The sequence below is a fragment of the Cottoperca gobio genome, unplaced genomic scaffold, assembly GCF_900634415.1.
Source record: "Cottoperca gobio unplaced genomic scaffold, fCotGob3.1 fCotGob3_389arrow_ctg1, whole genome shotgun sequence".
Lineage (NCBI taxonomy): Eukaryota > Metazoa > Chordata > Actinopteri > Perciformes > Bovichtidae > Cottoperca > Cottoperca gobio.
This window is the reverse complement of record NW_021166981.1, coordinates 102,755-121,652: the sequence shown is the minus strand read 5'-3', so window position 1 is coordinate 121,652 and position 18,898 is coordinate 102,755. Positions and strand designations below refer to the sequence as shown.

At 43.9% G+C, this 18,898-nt stretch overlaps 1 protein-coding gene across 2 annotated transcripts; it reads left to right on the top strand.

The window, feature by feature from the left end:
- Nucleotides 1-1,502: 1,502 nt before the first annotated feature.
- LOC115005896 (inhibin beta A chain-like) lies at nucleotides 1,503-18,865 on the top strand. Of its 2 annotated transcripts, XM_029427865.1 has the most exons (3): nucleotides 1,503-1,946; nucleotides 2,004-2,054; nucleotides 15,234-18,865. In XM_029427865.1, the coding sequence occupies exons 1-3, from the start codon at nucleotides 1,523-1,525 to the stop codon at nucleotides 16,052-16,054; spliced, it is 1,296 nt and encodes a 431-aa protein (XP_029283725.1). In that variant the 5' UTR covers nucleotides 1,503-1,522; the 3' UTR covers nucleotides 16,055-18,865. The 2 variants fall into 2 exon arrangements, with proteins under 2 accessions (XP_029283725.1, XP_029283724.1); XM_029427864.1 differs by having other exon boundaries at nucleotides 1,503-2,054.
- Nucleotides 18,866-18,898: the final 33 nt, after the last annotated feature.

Here is an 18,898-nt window from a genome sequence, read left to right as displayed (position 1 = left end):
CTTTCCATGGGTCCTTGAAACAAATTGAGGCCTTGAAAGTTTAGGGTTAGGGTTAACTTTATGTAAGTAAATTATTATTAAAGTTACGTCCCGCATCGTTCGCAGTTGCGTAATTTTTGTCACGCGCCTCGAGGATGATGCAGGCATCGGCAAACGAGGGAGAAATCACGCTAGTTTACATAAACTGTTCGTAGCAAAGTAATGAACTGAAATTAATTTGTCACGTTTTCGTGAACCAGGAAGTATAACAGTGTGAAAGACCACCAGACCGCTGATCCCGCAAACACAAACGTTGACTTATTTCGTAATTAACTAAAGGCACACCACGATCTTTTCCTGAACTAAACCCAATTGTTTCCGGTGAAGACAGAAGTTTATTTTGAAAAGACTGACTGCATGTAACAAGCGGATATTGACATGGAAAACGCACAGAAGAAATTAACATCAAACTCCATGTTGAGTCCTTGAATGTGAGTGAACTGGAAAGTGCCTGAGAAGTCTTTTAGTTTGATGTTTAAGAAGGTGCAGGAATCCCCAGCTCATACCCGCCGACGCTTCGCCTGTTGCAACGCGAACAAGGCGAGACGGCACAGTCATGCAGCATGAGCTCATGTCGACCCAGACTAAACAAATCCAGACCGTCAGACAGACGGACGGACAGACAGGAGAGTCACAGGCGAAGTCATCCAAGAGTTTTCCCCTCATTCACAGCCGAGAGGGAGGGAGGGAGGAACCCCAGCTCCATTAACAGAGGGAGGGAGGAATAAATAACGCAGAAGGAGGGAGAAGGTAAAAGTTGCTATGAGTCACGGGGATGGGAGGAGACTGGAGTGGAGGAGAGGGATGGAGGGAGGAGGGAGGAGGTATAATTATGGTAGGAGGCTGCCAGGGCGAGAAGCAAGAGGGAGGGAAAGAAGAGAGCAAGGAGAGAGAGAGAGTCCAGCCCACTCTGGTAAAACCATTCAACTGGTGAGCGAGGGAACGCATTCAACACGCAGAGAGAGAGAGAGGTGAAAAGAGAGTGAGAGGAACTCCCTTCGTCTGGGATAACTTAGTCAAACAGCCTCTCGGACGCACACACACTCCGCACACACTCTGCAGCGGCTGCACCCCGGGAACGAGGATCCTCCAGAGTGTTTCCATCCTCCATTCATCCCGCCGGAGAGTTTCTTCTTGTTTTGTTTCTTTTTCTTCTTCTTGTGACGCCTCCACATTTTCCAGCCATCTGTCCCTGAAAGATAAGGATTACTCATTTTCTCTCTCTCTGCGCTTTTCTTCTTCTTCTTCTCTTTTTTTGTCTTCTCTGGTTTCTTTACAGCTTTGTGTCTCGCAGGTGGACTGTGAGCCGAGCTGAACTTTGCAGAACTTCAGAGACAAAGACAGTACGAAGGACTTTTCTTTCTTCATCCAGGACTCAATTTTGACACTTTTAGCTCTTCATCTTTCCGGCCCCGTCTGTGCATCTGCATCCGGCAGCATCACCGAAATCCATCCCAGCAGCCAATCAGGTGCCTCCCGCATCATGTCCGTCTTACCCCTGCTCAGCTGGATGCTGCTGCTCCTGGTCCAGAGCTCGTCCTCGGACCCGGCGTCCAACCTCCAGCCTCCTTCTCTGACCGTCCATCCTCAGCACCAGCCGCCGCCAGACGCTGCCTCCGGCTCCCACTGCCCGTCCTGCGCCTTGGCCAGGATGAGGAGGAACGAGGGGGGAACAGTGGATGACATGGCGGGACACGACCAAGAGGAGGAGGCGGCTCAGCAGGACGTGGTGGAGGCGGTGAAGAGACACATCCTCAACATGCTGCACCTCCAAGCCCGGCCCAACATCACCCGGCCCGTGCCGCGCGCCGCGCTTCTCAACGCCCTGCGCAAGCTCCACGTGGGGCGAGTGGCGGAGGACGGCAGCGTGCAGATCGAGGGGGAGGAGGAGGCGCGAGGGCGGGGAGGCCGGGGAGGAGGAGGGGGAGGAGCGGCGGCCGCCATGGCTGCAGCTCGGGGGGGAGATGGCGGCGACGCGCAGGAGACCACGGAGATCATCACCTTCGCTGAGGCTGGTGAGTACTTACAGCTCGGTGTGTGTGTGTGTGTGTTGCCAAGAGAAGGGGCAGCAGTTCGACTGTAAATGTGTAAATCTGCATTTTATGTGTGTTTGTGGTGTCAAGGAACGTGTGTGTGTGTGTGTGTGTGTGTGTGTGTGTGTGTGAGTGTGTGAGTGTGTGAGTGTGTGTGTATGTGTGGAGCATGTAACCAAATATTTGCATGTGTTACAGTTTTGTGTGTGTAAAAGACAAAAAAGCAGCTGTATTGGAAACGACCGCTCTGTCAGTGTGTGTGTGTGTCTGTGTGTGTGTCTCCACCTGCTTAATTCCACCTGCGTACTCACTCAGCCGAACCAGTCAGATATACACACACACACACACACACACACACACACACACACACACATACACACACACACACTAACCTCTGTAATCTCCTCCTGCTGTTTTCGAAGAATACCTCATTATCTACTTAAAGTCAGAGGAGAATCGTGTGTCACAGTGTGTGTGTGTTTGTGTGTGTGTGTGTGTTCGTGTGAGTGTGTGTGTGTGTGTGTGTGTGTGTGTTTTAAAGCAGTACGTGTGCTGGAACCTTTTTCTGACAGACGGTAGCGACAAAGAGCGAGTACGAGTCTGAGGGGGGAAAGAGATCGTACGTGTGTTTATATATTATATATTATATAACATATACATGTATTATATATAATGTATAATATATAGTATATAATATATATATAATATAATATATATATAATATATAGTATATAGTATATATATAATATACTATATATAATATATAATAAGAAGCTCCCCTGTCAGTGTTCAACACCTCCAGGTCACTGAAAGGTCGCAGCACTTGTGAGGTTTCCTGCAGGCAACGTGTCCGACAGACGTTTCTGTTGTCATGTGAAAACCTTGCATCTCCGCTTCGTTATGTTTTAACCATCATTGGCGAGATTCTCCGTTTCCTGCTGATCGTTTTCCAAATCCTGGTTCCTGGTTTCACAACCTCAGCTGCAGCCTCCAGGGAGGTTTACACATCCCAGAAATTTACTTTCATATGACATGAAACACAGAATATTTCAGAGATAATCTGCATGATTAGATAGATACTTTATTCATCCCGAGGGAAATTTAGGCATCCAGTAGTTTAATAGGGTTAGGGTTACCCTAACCTTAACCCTAATAGGGTTACCCTAACCTTAACCTTAATAGGGTTAACCCTATTAGGGTTAAGGTTAACCTAATTTTTAAACGCTGGATATCTCATATTGAGTGTCGAAAAACTAATTAAATACAGAAAACTTCCTTTTTGTTTGTTTAGTCTTCGTGTTAGATTTGTATTAACGGCACGATACGAGCTGCACAGTCGTTTGGAAGAAGGAGACACTTTTCTTGGGCTGATGTTTTACATGCAAGCTGTGCACGTCTGCAGCTCTCAACGTCTTCTCCTGAGTGTGTTAAAGGTTGAGAAATTCCTGCGCTGCACTTTCCAGGAGCTCACCTGTCAGTCAGGCCGTGTGGGCGGGACTGTGACGTCTTCCTCTGGATCTTCTGTTGATGCAGTTTGAGTTTCTGTAGGCGAGAGTCTGGAACAGCAGATGGAAAAGATTTTTATGAACTGGATCTGTGCAGACAGGCCGAGAGGAGCAGCTTTCTTTAAAGGAAAACACAGAATGTATTTAAGGAGTTCCTCTCTGTCGACAAATCTGCAGTCAGAAACACTTCTGCTTTTCTTTGTTAGTCTCCTGAGAATGAAGCCTTTGTGTTTGATATTATTCTGGTTTATGAGCGTTATCTGGACATTCACAACTTGTGTGTTGGACAGTTTGCATTAGGATGCATGAAACTTTATCAAAGATGTCTCGTGGGCGTTTTACGTTAATGGGACCAGCATGCAAACAGCTGAGTGGGACTAAAGGAAACACCTGCTCAGGTACCAAGGCAAACAGCATTTAAATGACCTTCAGACCAATAAAGCGTCTTTAATGGCGTTAAATGTGTTATGGCTCTTGTAGAAGCATGTTACAGAGAAGTCTGGACTGATTCTGCACAGGACTGATTTATTACTCAACGCAGTGCGAATGTTCGACCGTCGAGGCTTCTCAAGACAAGTGTTCTAGTTTCAGCAGAAAGCATCGCCTTCATGGGGACAAGTTGTACGTGGACAACATGTCAACCTGCAGTTTCGCAGCAGAAGTTCCACTTTAAACCCAAAGGTTAAACTGAGAGAAGAAATAAACCACTCAGCATAAAAACTGAGTAATTCGACAAAGACCATCTTAACTTTAAGTCGTTTGTTGTAACTTGGTTAGAAAGATGAAGATTTGTGTTGGTTGGTGGAAGTATCCAATATTTAGTCGAGCCAGGAATCTTCTTTGAGGCTCTATAAGAACGTTAGGAACTAATGTCGTTTTTGGGAGTTTCCTGTCTGGTTACTTACTGTGCAGTTTTAGTCCACAAATTCATTTGAGAGGAATACTTCCCCAGCACGGCGGCCATGTATCTCCCCGTGTTTCCTTGAATACATGAATAAAACTTTATTTCTCTCGTGCCTCCAACGAAGAATCAAAAAGCGCAGAAAGGTCTTGACGAATGGAAGTAAATGGAGCCGCGTTTAACAACAGAACAGTCTCAGGCCTGTGCAGACGTGCTGCTCGGGTCCAAAGGGTTTTTAATAGTAAAGTTTTCATTTAGTTTTCTGTTGTTAAAGACTTTTCTACGTGTTTTGACAGGAGAAAAACTAATTTTGTCCAAGAGTTCACGATGAGACGAGGGGGTGACTGACACACTGAGAGTTAAAAGAGTCTAAAAAGCTCAATCAAAGTAGAGAATATTGATCTTTGAGCTATTTTAAACGTTTCGTAGGACCTGATGAATGTTGTTTTCCTAAGATGTAACACAACCCGCCGTGAGAATACTTTGCACCCAACCAGTCCAGTGCTTTGTTATGAATAACTGAGGCATTCAGGGACATCAGTAATTATTTTGGGCGATGGAGATGCCGAGCAGGGGAGCGGAGGGACAACTGGATTCTTGGCGGAGACGAAGTGTCAACCTCCGTTTAGCAGCTCCGACACAATATCTATCTGTCCGCTGTTTTTCTTTCCACCAGCCTGGTCTGTTTAAATTCCTCTCCTCTGTCCCTGTTTGTCTTCCCCGTCTCTCCCCAACACACAGAGGACAATTAGGCTAATTGAACTTAATTGAACACATCATTAGCGACATTCCTGCATCCACTTTCATCTCGCTCTCCCTCGCTAACCTCGATCTACCCTTCCCTGCTCTGGCAGACAGAATAAACCAGTCATTGTTGGATCTATTCTGGTGGCCCGGGCTGTCTGGGGATTCAAACTAGCAACACCGCGACCAACTTTGGTTCGGTTCACTGACATCCGACAACTGAGAGGAAACGGTGAATCTCGGCATCAGACAAAGACGTCTGTCGGATGTGAAAATAAACTATAATTAGCATGTTTACTTCTCTGTTTTTCTTTCTCTTTCTCACATTTTTCTTCACGTTTTCTCTGCTGCTTTTTGTTCTTTCCCAACTTTCTCTTTCCTCTTCCCTCGCTGTCCGTCACTCATTCCGTTCTGAATGTCCGGTACTCACACAGGAGATGATGTTCGGTGTCTGTCTTGTGAATAAAACACGTAGAAGGTGACGCGTTCCTTCATTACCGTAAAACACACTCTATAGTTTATATAGACTCGATCACACACAAATCGTCATGCTGCTGTAAATACTCACAAGTAAGCACTAAATGTGGATTCATCCGCCGCTGAAAGTAGTCCCCAACAAATGCACTACTTGTTGAATAAGTAATTCAATTGTTTGTACTACTTATAACTGCTAGTCTGCAATTATATATTGATTGACCAGAGAACAAGGCACTCATCCTTCTGTTGAAACGTTTGCCTTCAGGCTGAAATGTGATCAGCCACCAACAAAGTGAGGGATGTTTGTGGTACGTTGAAAAATGCTCAAAGTGAAACATCTCTATGTTTCCCTCGTCTCTGCCAGCGGTGGCCTCGCGAAATACAGAAGAGTTCAAACACAAAGGGAGGAATGGGGAGAGAATTAGATCTCCACCTCGGTGACTGTCCCTGAGTGACTCCAACAGTCCCTGCTGGTTTCTTCTTACAGCACGCAGGGAAACTACACGTAATGTTTACATTTATATATTTATACATTTATACATTTATCGTCCCAGTATAAACTGGTCGTACTGTGCGTGCAGCTAATTGTCAACGATTGTTTACGTGTTGTAACAAGAAGTTGTTCTTGACAAGACTTCCTGCAGAGATTAAAACACAAACAGAGAAATAAAAAAGATTAAAAAATAATTTCTTCATTTGACAGATTTAATTTCCTTTGGCATTGCATTTAGTTACGTAGTACAACGAGTGACGCGCAGTGCAAGTGACGTGTCGAGCGACCTTCATTGAAAGTTACGTGATATAATAACGAGTCTAACAGGCGGGAAAGTCCATTGAAGGCAAAGTTGACTTGTTACAAACGTTATGTGAAAAGATGCTTAGGGGTTGTTATTTATTCATGCTGGTTACATTGTTACATTGTTACTTTACATTGTTTTGTTACGTTGTGTTATGTTGCCATGTTACGTTGTTACGCTACGTTGTTACGTTACGTTGTTACGTTACATTGTTTCGTTACATTGTTATGTTACGTTGTTACGCTACGTTGTAACGCTACGTTGTTACGCTACGTTGTTACGCTACGTTGTTACGCTACGTTGTTGCGTTACGTTGTTACGCTACGTTGTTACGCTACGTTGTTACGCTACGTTGTTGCCCTACGTTGTTGCGCTACGTTGTTGCGCTACGTTGTTGCGCTACGTTGTTGCGCTACTTTGTTGCGCTACTTTGTTTCTCTACGTTGTTACGCTACGTTGTTACGCTACGTTGTTACGCTACGTTGTCATGTTATGTTACTTTGTTAGGTCATTATTTTAACACAAACTTTGACCTTTTTCTAACCTTAAACAAGTAGTTTTGTTGCCTAAACGCAATCGTTGCACAACGTTAACCATGTGATGGATAAATAAATTCCACTGAGGGAAACTTAAGTTCAGAAATGTTTTACACGCAGGGTTTGTGTAATTTCTATTCATTGTGATGATTACTTTGTGTTTGTAACTTAAAAGTCTTGTAACGTTGCAGTAAGTTCGTAGCTTCAGCGTTCGTACGATCAGAACTTGACGAGCATTAGAAACACCTGAAAGTCTCGGGAGGCTTGAGTTCACCGTCTCTTTGTGCAGAAAGATCCACAGCAGATGATCACGAGTTTGATTCCTTGGCATCTTGTCTCTGTCCCGTCATGGTGGACGCTTGAGGTTTAGTCTCTTTGCACGTCCAATTCTCCCGACATTGACCGTTCGGATGTGGTTTCCTTTAGTAAGTACAACCCGAGCGGCGGAGTGTCTTTGGCGTTTTTGGTATTTGGAGATGGGAACGTTTGACTGTCAGATTGGACTGCTTATCTGCTCTCTCATTATAAATAAAGTGGCCTGGGAACCCAGACAGACGGAGGGAGTTACAAGCTGGCACTTCAACTTCAATCTAGCTCAAAACTTTATTGTCCCGAGAGAGAAATCTGGTTTGTAGACGATGTCTGAAGATGGAAAACATGCCCGGAAATCCCTTCTTTTAAAGTAATGAAAACCCAATAAAACCATTGACAGCATGTTTCCCACAGTGCTTCTCGTTTGTTATTGTCTTTATGTTTGAAGCTGAATTCCACTGCTGGAGAAATGTGACAGGCTGCTTTTATTTACCAGACAAACACGTGAGCAGGCGGTTTTAGCAAATTAACAACTGACATCTTGTAAAAGCGAGACACGACAAGCAAACACATGTTTTAATGGTAACTTCTGTGAGACGAGAGGAAACATGAGAACATCAGAGTTTGTGTTTCTAACTTTGTGTGTGTAGATTTAAACTCACCAACAGTTACATTACATAATGCCTCATGTACATATTTAAACAGAATGTTTGACCTTGTTCACCTGCAGCGTCTCCTCCTCGAGTTTTACAGCGTTTTGTAAATCTGGAGCCGATGAATCTAAACTCACGTTCTTTAGTGTTTGTTGTGTCTTTGCGTCTTTTGTTGATCGTAACAAATCATAATTGTTGTTTCCTGGTTTTTAAATATTTAGTGAAAGCATGAATCGTGATATGATCATCCCGCTGATTACGCTCTCCGTTAATCGTTTCGTGTAAACGGTTCAAATCTACAGAAACATCTAGAAATGTGTGTTTTCTCTACGAGACAGAAACACACTTCGTTCACTGTCATGTAATAAAACCGAAGACTCTTTAATGAATCGTTGCAGCGAAAGTCAGAAAACGTTTGTTTTGTTCGTCCATCGGAACATTTCATTTTCTTCTTCTCTCTAAATAATTTGTGTCGTCCGTCTGCTTTGATCCTCCCAAACTAAGACGTTGAAAAAGCTTCTTCAGAACTCTGTTCTGTCCGCGGAGACTTTTTCCTCCAGCTGACGATGAGCGAGTTTGGCATTCAGGACATTCCTCTCGTCAGACGGCGAGGCCGCTTTAAAGTGTCCTCGCCACTTTTGTTTATCGGCCGTTACACAGATTTAGTTTCATATGTGGAGCCGCTCAGTGTGTGTGTGCGTGTGTTTACTAACACAGCCCTTCTGACTCACATGTGGTGCCAATAAGGCCGAGCAGGGCGTCGACTCTCTTCTTGTCCCACGCAGGCAAGGCTAAGCCTGACAGTCCTCACTGAGGGCTTTCACCCGCCCACACAAGAGTTCCACCTTAACTCCGTTTACACCGTTTAAAGGCTTTAAAGCAGAAGAACTACGTTTAAACTTTAGAAGATTCTTCTCCTCAGATGCTGCTGCAGAACATAAACTGTGTCAGCGTGTTTAAGGCTGTTTCTGTGCAGCTTTACAGGGATGTGTAAATATAATATATATAAGTTCAGCACATGACTGTTCTCACTGTGTAAGTAATGACTTTTATTATAACTTTACCCTGTCAGTCTGAGAGACTTTGAGTGTATTTAAAAGTAAACATGACATTGTGTGTGTGTGTGTGTGTGTGTGTGTGTGTGTGTGTGTGTGACCCAGCCCGCTGATCCCTCCTAATGTAAACTAAAAAGACAGACGAAAGGGCGGACTGTGATCCTTTTAACGGTAAAGAAGAAGGAAAGCTTCAGTGTAAAAACACATCCAGCACTTGTTCACATATCAGAGTCAAAGGTTTGTACAGATTCTGGATCTGTCTTTGTATCACTCCATAAATCACTAAATCCTGTCAACACACAGAACTCTGTGCATCTCCTGCATGTAGTGAGTGTAGCGTGTATAACATGAGCTGTGAGTGACATGTGAACAAAGCCCTCTGCACAAAGCTTCAGAATATAGAGAGGAATGAAAGTGGAAAGTTTGGTGTATGTAAGTGCTACTGAAGTGGAGACTTTCTGCTGAAGAGTGTGAGAAAAAGCTCCTTTAGAGAAAAGCTCCTTTAAAGATATGTATTGTAACATTCATACATGTTGTACACACTACAGGTGAACAGAGTCATACATGTTGTACACACTACAGGTGAACAGAGTCATACATGTTGTACACACTACAGGTGAACAGAGTCATACATGTTGTACACACTACAGGTGAACAGAGTCATACATGTTGTACACACTACAGGTGAACAGGGTCATACATGTTGTACACACTACAGGTGAACAGAGTCATACATGTTGTACACACTACAGGTGAACAGAGTCATACATGTTGTACACACTACAGGTGAACAGGGTCATACATGTTGTACACACTACAGGTGAACAGAGTCATACATGTTGTACACACTACAGGTGAACAGGGTCATACATGTTGTACACACTACAGGTGAACAGAGTCATACATGTTGTACACACTACAGGTGAACAGAGTCATACATGTTGTACACACTACAGGTGAACAGAGTCATACATGTTGTACACACTACAGGTGAACAGGGTCATACATGTTGTACACACTACAGGTGAACAGAGTCATACATGTTGTACACACTACAGGTGAACAGGGTCATACATGTAACTAACAGATATCATGAAGCTTCCCCACTTCATGACTCACATCAACACAGTTTATATTACAAGTGTTTAATATGTACATGAGGCATTATGTAATGTAGCTGTGGAGAGTTTACATCTACACACACAGTTACAAACACACACTCTCATGTTCTCATGTTCCTCTCGTCTCACAGAAGATGTCCTGATGTTTTCTTTACATTGCTTTTATAAATAGCCAAAATTGAAAAACTGACACAAACATAGTTTCATGTTTTCGTAAAGTTTCTTACTGAAACAGTTTTAATGGAACAACAGGAGGAAGGTTAGTTCACTGGTTTGAAGTCTTCACAGTGTGAAGCAGGAAGATGTGTAATGTAAACCTGACAGACTGCCAGCAGATACAAAGTGAGATTAGCGTTCACATTAAGCAGACAGGAAGTCCTCGCTCGCCGATCCCTCACACCTGTCAGATACTGAAGCTTCTTCCTGCTTCTGATTCCTCTTCGTCCTCGCAGTGAGGAGTACTAAACGCGTTGTACTGAACGCATTGTACTGAGCGCGTTGTACTGAGCGCGTTGTACTGAACGCGTTGTACTGAGCGCGTTGTACTGAACGCGTTGTACTGAGCGAGTTGTACTGAGCGCGTTGTACTGAGCGAGTTGTACTGAGCGCGTTGTACTGAACGCGTTGTATTGAACGCGTTGTACTGAGCGAGTTGTACTGAACGCGTTGTACTGAGCGCGTTGTACTGAGCGAGTTGTACTGAACGCGTTGTACTGAGCGCGTTGCACTGAACGCGTTGTACTGAGCGCGTTGTACTGAGCGAGTTGTACTGAGCGCGTTGTACTGAGCGAGTTGTACTGAGCGCGTTGTACTGAGCGAGTTGTATTGAGCGCGTTGTACTGAGCGAGTTGTACTGAACGCGTTGTACTGAGCGCGTTGTACTGAGCGAGTTGTACTGACGCGTTGTACTGAGAGAGTTGTACTGAGCGCGTTGTACTGAGCGAGTTGTACTGAGCGCGTTGTACTGAACGCGTTGCACTGAACGCGTTGCACTGAGCGCGTTGCACTGAGCGCGTTGCACTGAACGCGTTGCACTGAGCGAGTTGCACTGAACGCGTTGCACTGAGCGAGTTGCACTGAGCGAGTTGCACTGAGCGAGTTGCACTGAGCGAGTTGCACTGAGCGCGTTGCACTGAGCGAGTTGCACTGAGCGCGGCGCGTTGCACTGAGCGAGTTGCACTGAGCGCGTTGCACTGAGCGAGTTGCACTGAACGCGTTGCACTGAGCGCGTTGTACTGAGCGCGTTGCACTGAGCGCGTTGCACTGAGCGCGTTGCACTGAGCGCGTTGCACTGAGCGAGTTGCACTGAACGCGTTGCACTGAGCGAGTTGCACTGAGCGAGTTGCACTGAACGCGTTGCACTGAGCGAGTTGCACTGAGCGAGTTGTACTGAACGCGTTGTACTGAACGCGTTGTACTGAACGCGTTGCACTGAGCGCGTTGCACTGAGCGAGTTGTACTGAACGCGTTGTACTGAGCGCGTTGTACTGAACGCGTTGTACTGAGCGCGTTGTACTGAGCGCGTTGTACTGAGCGCGTTGTACTGAGCGCGTTGCACTGAGCGAGTTGTACTGAGCGCGTTGTACTGAGCGAGTTGTACTGAACGCGTTGTACTGAGCGAGTTGTACTGAGCGCGTTGTACTGAGCGCGTTGCACTGAGCGCGTTGCACTGAACGCGTTGCATTGAGCGAGTTGTACTGAGCGCGTTGTACTGAGCGAGTTGTACTGAACGCGTTGTACTGAGCGAGTTGTACTGAGCGAGTTGTACTGAGCGAGTTGTACTGAACGCGTTGTACTGAGCGAGTTGTACTGAGCGCGTTGTACTGAGCGAGTTGTACTGAGCGAGTTGTACTGAGCGAGTTGTACTGAACGCGTTGTACTGAGCGAGTTGTACTGAGCGCGTTGTACTGAGACAGAAGCAGATTTCTCTCTGAAGTCCAAGAACAACCTGAAAATATAAATTCAGTAGCCTGTCAACACGAAAATACACAAACACACTCAGTTAATACACACAAACAAAGATATACACAACAGCTACACACATACACACACACATACAGAGGGATTAAGATGGACAATAGAGTGTGTGTGTGTGTGTGTGTGTGTGTGTGTGTGTGTGTGTGTGTGTGTGTGTGTGTGTGTGTGTCGCTGTCATGGCCCTTAGTAAACACTGAGGATGCTCTTAAAGGCGACTCCCACTGAGGTGTGAACCTGCCACCGTGCGTTCAGGTGCTCCTTGCCAAACTGCAAAGTCAAAAAAAGTGAGTTTTGACTTGATGGTGGTCAGTTTATAACTTTACGATTTGAGGAAGAAGCAAGACATCGTTCCCAGAACTCAACACACGAGTCTCTGCAGTGTGTGTGTGTGTGTGTGTGTGTGTGTGTGTGTGTGTGTGTGTGAGGGGATTACAGAGGATTTAATAAGATTGATCATAAACGAGAGTCCTTTTAACAACATAGCAATCGTATTTGTGTCACACGTTGGCAGCGTCTCTTGTTTAGCTTTGTTCGCTGCTCCGTCTGATAAATCAAAGTTAAAGTCATAATACGCCGCCGGGGCTGATGGGAGCGTCGGGAATGTTTGGCGGCTGCTGCCGGTGATGATGACGATGTTTGGATCAGATGTCAGTTTGTGCTTCTTAATTTCTGCATCAGAGAAACTTTCCTCTGTAACGTCCTGATGATGCATTCAAAGCTAGATGACATGATAGAGATATGTAGATATAGTATAATGATCTAATATACATAGTATATATATATTACATATATATATGTATATATATTAGAGATATATAGATATAATATATAGAATTAATCGATATATATAGATATATTAATATATTATATGTATATATATTTATATATATATTATAATATAATATATATAATTACATATATATATATGATATATATATTAGTATATATATGATATATATAATATATATATTAACTATCTATAATATATATATAATATATATATATATATATTATATATATAATATATATATTACATATATATAATATATATAATATATATCTTTTTTTTTGTAAAAGTACAAATTGAATCTGAATATTACCCATCATGCCTTTGTATTTACTTCCCCCAATACAACGTTTCACTTGTGAGTCTCTGAAGTTTCGAACCCACTGGAACCGACGAGAGTTCAGGAGGAATGAAACATAAATGCGTCCTGCAGAGAGGAAGTGTTTCCCAGCATGCACTGGGCTGAAGGAAGGGTTATGGAGGAGGTGTTTGGAACATAGATTAGACTTGTTCTTCCTGCAGCAGCTTGAATCACATCACAAACACTATTCTGAGAAACAATGAATGAACAGGGCTTTTATTTTTTTTAATGAAGTGGTGATGATGTAAGTGAGATAATCGCCTCCGAATTGACGGTTAAACGGCGTTAATGGACTCGCTAAAGTGCCGGCCGCCTCCACACACACAGACCGTTTAACATCACTGCTGCTGACATTCATAAACTCCAAAATCGTGACTTTGATTTTCTGTATGGACGCCCACGAGCGAGAGACATTAAAGAGAGCGAGGGAGGTGATGCACAGATCTTATGTAACGCTGCTGGATCGTAATTGGCTCTTCAAACCAGTGATTAGCCTCGAGGGTTGTAGGATACAGGTCTGTGTGTGTGTGTGTGTGTGACACTTTAAAGGTATAATATGTAACATTTCTGCATTCAAATGTCTAAAAACAGTTAGAAGTCTGATGGAGGTCCTCCTCAGGCTTCCTCTCTGAATCCTTCACCTTGTTCTCCCAAACACCCGGCGTAAATAACTGTAAACTTATATCTCATATTACGTCATCTGCTTTATACAGTCCTGTAAAGAACAGTTGAATATTTACTGTAATAAGTAAAACGAAGGTCTGTAGGTTTGTAAAGACTCAGAGTCACGTCAGTGTTGGCTCCCAACAGAAACCACAGAGTCTTGTTAAAAACTGCATTTACCTTCCAAAACAAAGCGTTCTTCTCTGAAACAGTCGCAGCGTTCTCTCCTGCGGACCTGCAGCTTTCAAAGTAACTCACAACACGAGAATTATATTTCATTCATTTCTCATTCACACGCTGCAGTAACGACAACACAGCTCCTGGTGGGAACCATTAACTCTGCCCGACTGCAAAACCTCCGACCGCTGCTGCTGAGTCAGCAGGAAGAGTCCAATCAGCAGTGTGTGTGTGTGTGTGTGTGTGTGTGTGTGTGTGTGTATTGTGTGTGTGTGTGTGTGTGTGTTGTGTGTGTGTGTGCGTGAGGTCATGTTAGCAATGGCAACATAATGATAAGTGTGTGCCGTGTGTGTAGATGACTCTGCAGCTCAGATGTGGCCACACCGATCATGCACACACACACACACACACACAATACACACACACACACACACACACACTCACACACACACACACACACAATACACACACACACACACACACACACACACACACTCACACACACACACACACACACACACACTTGTGGTCAGGTTGGCTCCACCACTCAGTGTTTACAGTTATTCACCACGAGCTCTGATTTAGACCAGAAGTTAAACTGTTGACCTGAAATATGTTTTAGCCAATCACAGAGCAGGGATTTGTGTTCTGACTCGGCGCTTCTTCACAAGACAAAGTCCAAGTTAAAGTCGACCGCGTAGAACAAATCCGCTTGCTGAGGGCGTTTACGGAGGAGCAGGGATTCGTATAGACTTTTACCTGGTGAAGTCATCACCTGCAGGTTTTCATCGCCACAACATGCAGTCATCCTGCAATTTAGCTACATAAGAAAAACACAATATATATTCTCTCTGTTCCCGTCGGCCCAGATCTCCTCGTGTTAACTGTCGTTCACAAATAACCGGATCATGATCATGATCCTGCGTTTTGGTTCACTTCCTGCGATTGTGCGGATTATGTTGTCAGTGCAGTTGAACCGGAGACTTTGATTGTTTCCGCACCAGAGTAAGATTGAGCGTGTGAACTGTCTGCACAGTATTGTATGGTGGTCGTGCCGTTGTCCTCACCATGCCTTTCTCTCTGTCTTTGTCTCAGGTGAGTCTCAGGGCGTGGTGAACTTCGTCCTGTCTAAAGAAGGAGGTGACATGTCTCTGGTGGAGCAGGCCAACGTCTGGCTCTTCCTCCGTTTGGCAAAGACCAATCGCAGCCGAGCCAAAGTCACCATCCGCCTCTTCCAGCAGCGCCGGCTGCCAAACGGACGCCCGTCTTTGCCGCAGGATGACGTCCTCCTGTCGGAGAAAACTGTGGACACGCGTCGCAGCGGCTGGCACACCTTCCCAGTGTCGGCGGCGGTGCAGGTGCTGCTGCAGAGCACCGAGAGCACAACACTGAGCCTCAGGGTTTCCTGCCCGCTCTGCGCCGACGCCGGTGCAACGCTCATCCTGGTATCCGGCGGCTCTGAGACACCGCAGCGCGTCAGCCAGCGGGAACAATCCCACCGGCCCTTCCTCATGGCCGTGGTCCGGCAGGAGGATAGCAACGAGTCGCGGCGGCGCAGGAAGCGCGGCCTGGAGTGTGACGGGAAGGTCCGCATCTGCTGCAAACGCCAGTTCTACGTCAACTTCAAAGACATCGGCTGGAACGACTGGATAATCGCACCATCGGGTTACCACGCCAACTACTGCGAGGGGGACTGCCCGTCCCACGTGGCGAGCATCACCGGGTCCACGTTTTCCTTCCACTCCACCGTCATCAGCCACTACCGCATGAGGGGCTACAGCCCTTTCCAGAACCTGAGGTCGTGCTGCGTGCCCACTCGGCTACGAGCCATGTCCATGCTGTACTACAACGAGGAGCAGAAAATCATCAAGAAGGACATCCAGAACATGATCGTGGAGGAGTGCGGCTGCTCGTAGACACAACCTGAACTGGACTGGAGAGGAGAAGGACTCGTGAACCCAGAGAGAGAGAAACAGGGAGGCGACGGAGGGAGGAGAGGAACACGTGACTGTACGATCATCGTCACTTCGACCTCCGCCCTCCGTCCCTCCGTCACTCGGGGTCGCTCTCTGGGAATAAAAACTCTTCTCCGTCCTCATCCAGCAGAACTCAGAAAGAGTCTCGACGGCACTTTCAGAAAAAAAACGAAAAGAAAAAAAGATAGAAAAAAAAAGATATCTAATATATTTTTGTTACAAACGGAAGAAACTTATTTATGTGTGTGAGACGTTCAGGCACCGTCGACCCGTCGGAGAAACGAGGTGCCTGAAGAACTACTAACAAACAAATCTCAAAACTATGCAACTTGTTTCACGTATTACGATCTTATTTTACTTTGTCTCGATGTTTTTGTTTCCCAACTGTTTACTTTCTTTCAAAATGTACAAGGAAGAAAGAAGAAGACTCTTTTGTATTTGTATTTTTTGGAAGTATAAATTTGTGAGTGTGTGTGTGTGTGTGTGTGCGTGTGTGTGTGTGTGTGTGTTGAGAGATACTTGAAAGAAACAAGTTGGCCCGGCTGCTGGAACCAAACTCTTCTTTATGTTACCATGGCTACCATGTTGATGTTATAATTATTATTGTCAGTAAGTATATTAATAATATTATTGTTATTATTGTTAATAATATTTTGTTTAGCTGCATTTGTGTTATTATGTTGTTGTTTTTTAAGAATTGTTTTTGGTTTGTTTTGTTTAGTTTTCTTGCACTATAGTTCAGATTCTGCAGAGACCCTCAGAGAGGACAGACTGGAGCTTCCTGTTTGGGGTGAACTCCAGGTTACACACCTGAGAGGTGTGTCCCCACCATAACACAGGTGTAGCTGATACGTTGTCATTTGTAGGGCTGAAGCCAGGATTTGTAAAATACTGAGATCATGACACTAAAAACAAGCGTCTAAAATGACAAAACTACATTTTCTGGATTTTTTCTCATTTTTCTTAAATGCGTTAAATGTTCAATTACATTGAATTGTACATTTTATTTCCAATATGAAGGTTGAAACGTCTTAAAACCTTGAAATGAAAAACAGAAATGCTGTTTTAATTGTAATTATTATTTATTATTATTGGCATCAAAGTATCCCCAACAATCCCCCAAATTAAATGTATACAAATACAGAAGATTTGACCTCAACAGATGCTACAGCTACAAAATCTCCACCAGAACTCACATTAGAAAAAGTGGAAATATATACTGAGAGCTAAACATCATGTAGAAAGATAAGTATTGACTTTGCATTTGTAGAGAGAAGTTGAAGGTTTTCCCATTCACTTCAATACAGCTGCAGTTTTCTGGCAGCTGGTGGTCGTTAGAGGAACTGCAGGACAAACCAACAGATAACATGTTTAATATGTAGCGATGCTAGCAGGTCAGTTAGCACTGAACGCTAGCAACTAAATATAAAACATTATACGTGTGTAAACAATTGAAAAAAGAACATGATGAGCGCTAATGACTGCAGCAAAGTAACTGTCGCACCATCAGGAACTTCCTGTCTGTCCAGTCAGATGCTATGAGGATTTTTTTGAAGTCAAGAAATTAAAAGCACTTAGAAGAAGATTTATTTTAGATTTGGCTCATAATTAAAATTCGACAAAAAAATGTACTTCTCTGGGCCAAGATACGGTCTAATTATTCAGTGACAGCTATCCAACCTCTAGCCAACCGCTAGCCAACCGCTAGCTAACCGCTAGCCCATCTAACCTCCGAAAAACACAACAAAAAGAACAAAAACACAGACTTAAAGCACAAGAACAAACCCCTTAAAACAACTTCCATATCTTTGTCTCTGGTGGATGTTTACAGTTTGTTAACTAGCTAAAGCGCTAACTAGCATTAGCCAAGAGAACGCAAGTTGTTGTTAGTTTTCATCATTATGCACTAACAACAGAAACACTTTATTTCTTTATAAAGGAACATGAATAACGACATTAAAAAGCAGCAGTTCATGTGGATTTATTCGAGAAATTGTATAAAATAAGTGTTTTTGTTTGTAGTGATGAGCAGATGACAGTTTTCACCAGAGACAAAGAGTCTTTCAAATGCGTTGCAAATGTTTTCACAGTAAAATAAGATCGGTGGGTTCACGTTGAGGAGAAAAGGTTCATAGTTTGCTTTCGCACCAAAGAGTCGAGTCGGCACTTGTTTGTGTGAGAGAAACTGTTGCATTCAAAGAAAAGAAAACTTCCAACTTGATTCATGTCGAGTTTGTGGGAAAAAATACAGAAAATTCACTGAAGTCTGTAAAAACGTTTGTGGATCAGCGTCTTTGAAGTTGAACTTTCATAAAGAGGAGTTTTATTTATACTTTATAGTTTTTCTTGGAGATTTGTTTAGTTTTTGGTCATTTTGGAACGACATTGTTTGAGTTTTATTTCCTCTTCCTCTCCCCTGCACATCAACAACTCCATTTCCCACAATGCTTTACTCTTTCATTTGATCTCATGAACTGAAATCACCTTGTTCTGTTTCTGGGAGAAAACAAACGTCGTGTTTCCGTGTTGTACGTGTTTATATCAGTATTGTCGACTTGTTCACCAAAAGTTTATAAAGAGTATCGGTCCCTTGTTGATGAAGTCACACGTGTTCTGTTGTTATTTTTATTGTTATTGTTTTTAAAGGGTGGACCCTCTTCTTCTGGACTCTTTGGGACACACTTGCAGTCCATCCGGTGTGTTCATGGACACATACAAAATGTCAGTGCAGAAAAAAAAGTTTAAAAAAGGAATAGTTGTTCAGATTTGTGATCAAGACAAAAG

What these genes read in the sequence shown, in the direction of transcription:
- LOC115005896 (XM_029427864.1), top strand. Translation starts at nt 1,523, where the DNA reads ATGTCCGTCTTACCCCTGCTCAGCTGGATGCTGCTGCTCCTGGTCCAG. An exon ending in CATCACCTTCGCTGAGGCTG is followed by an intron (nt 2,055 to 15,233) that starts GTGAGTACTTAC and finishes TCTTTGTCTCAG; the next exon opens with GTGAGTCTCAGGGCGTGGTG.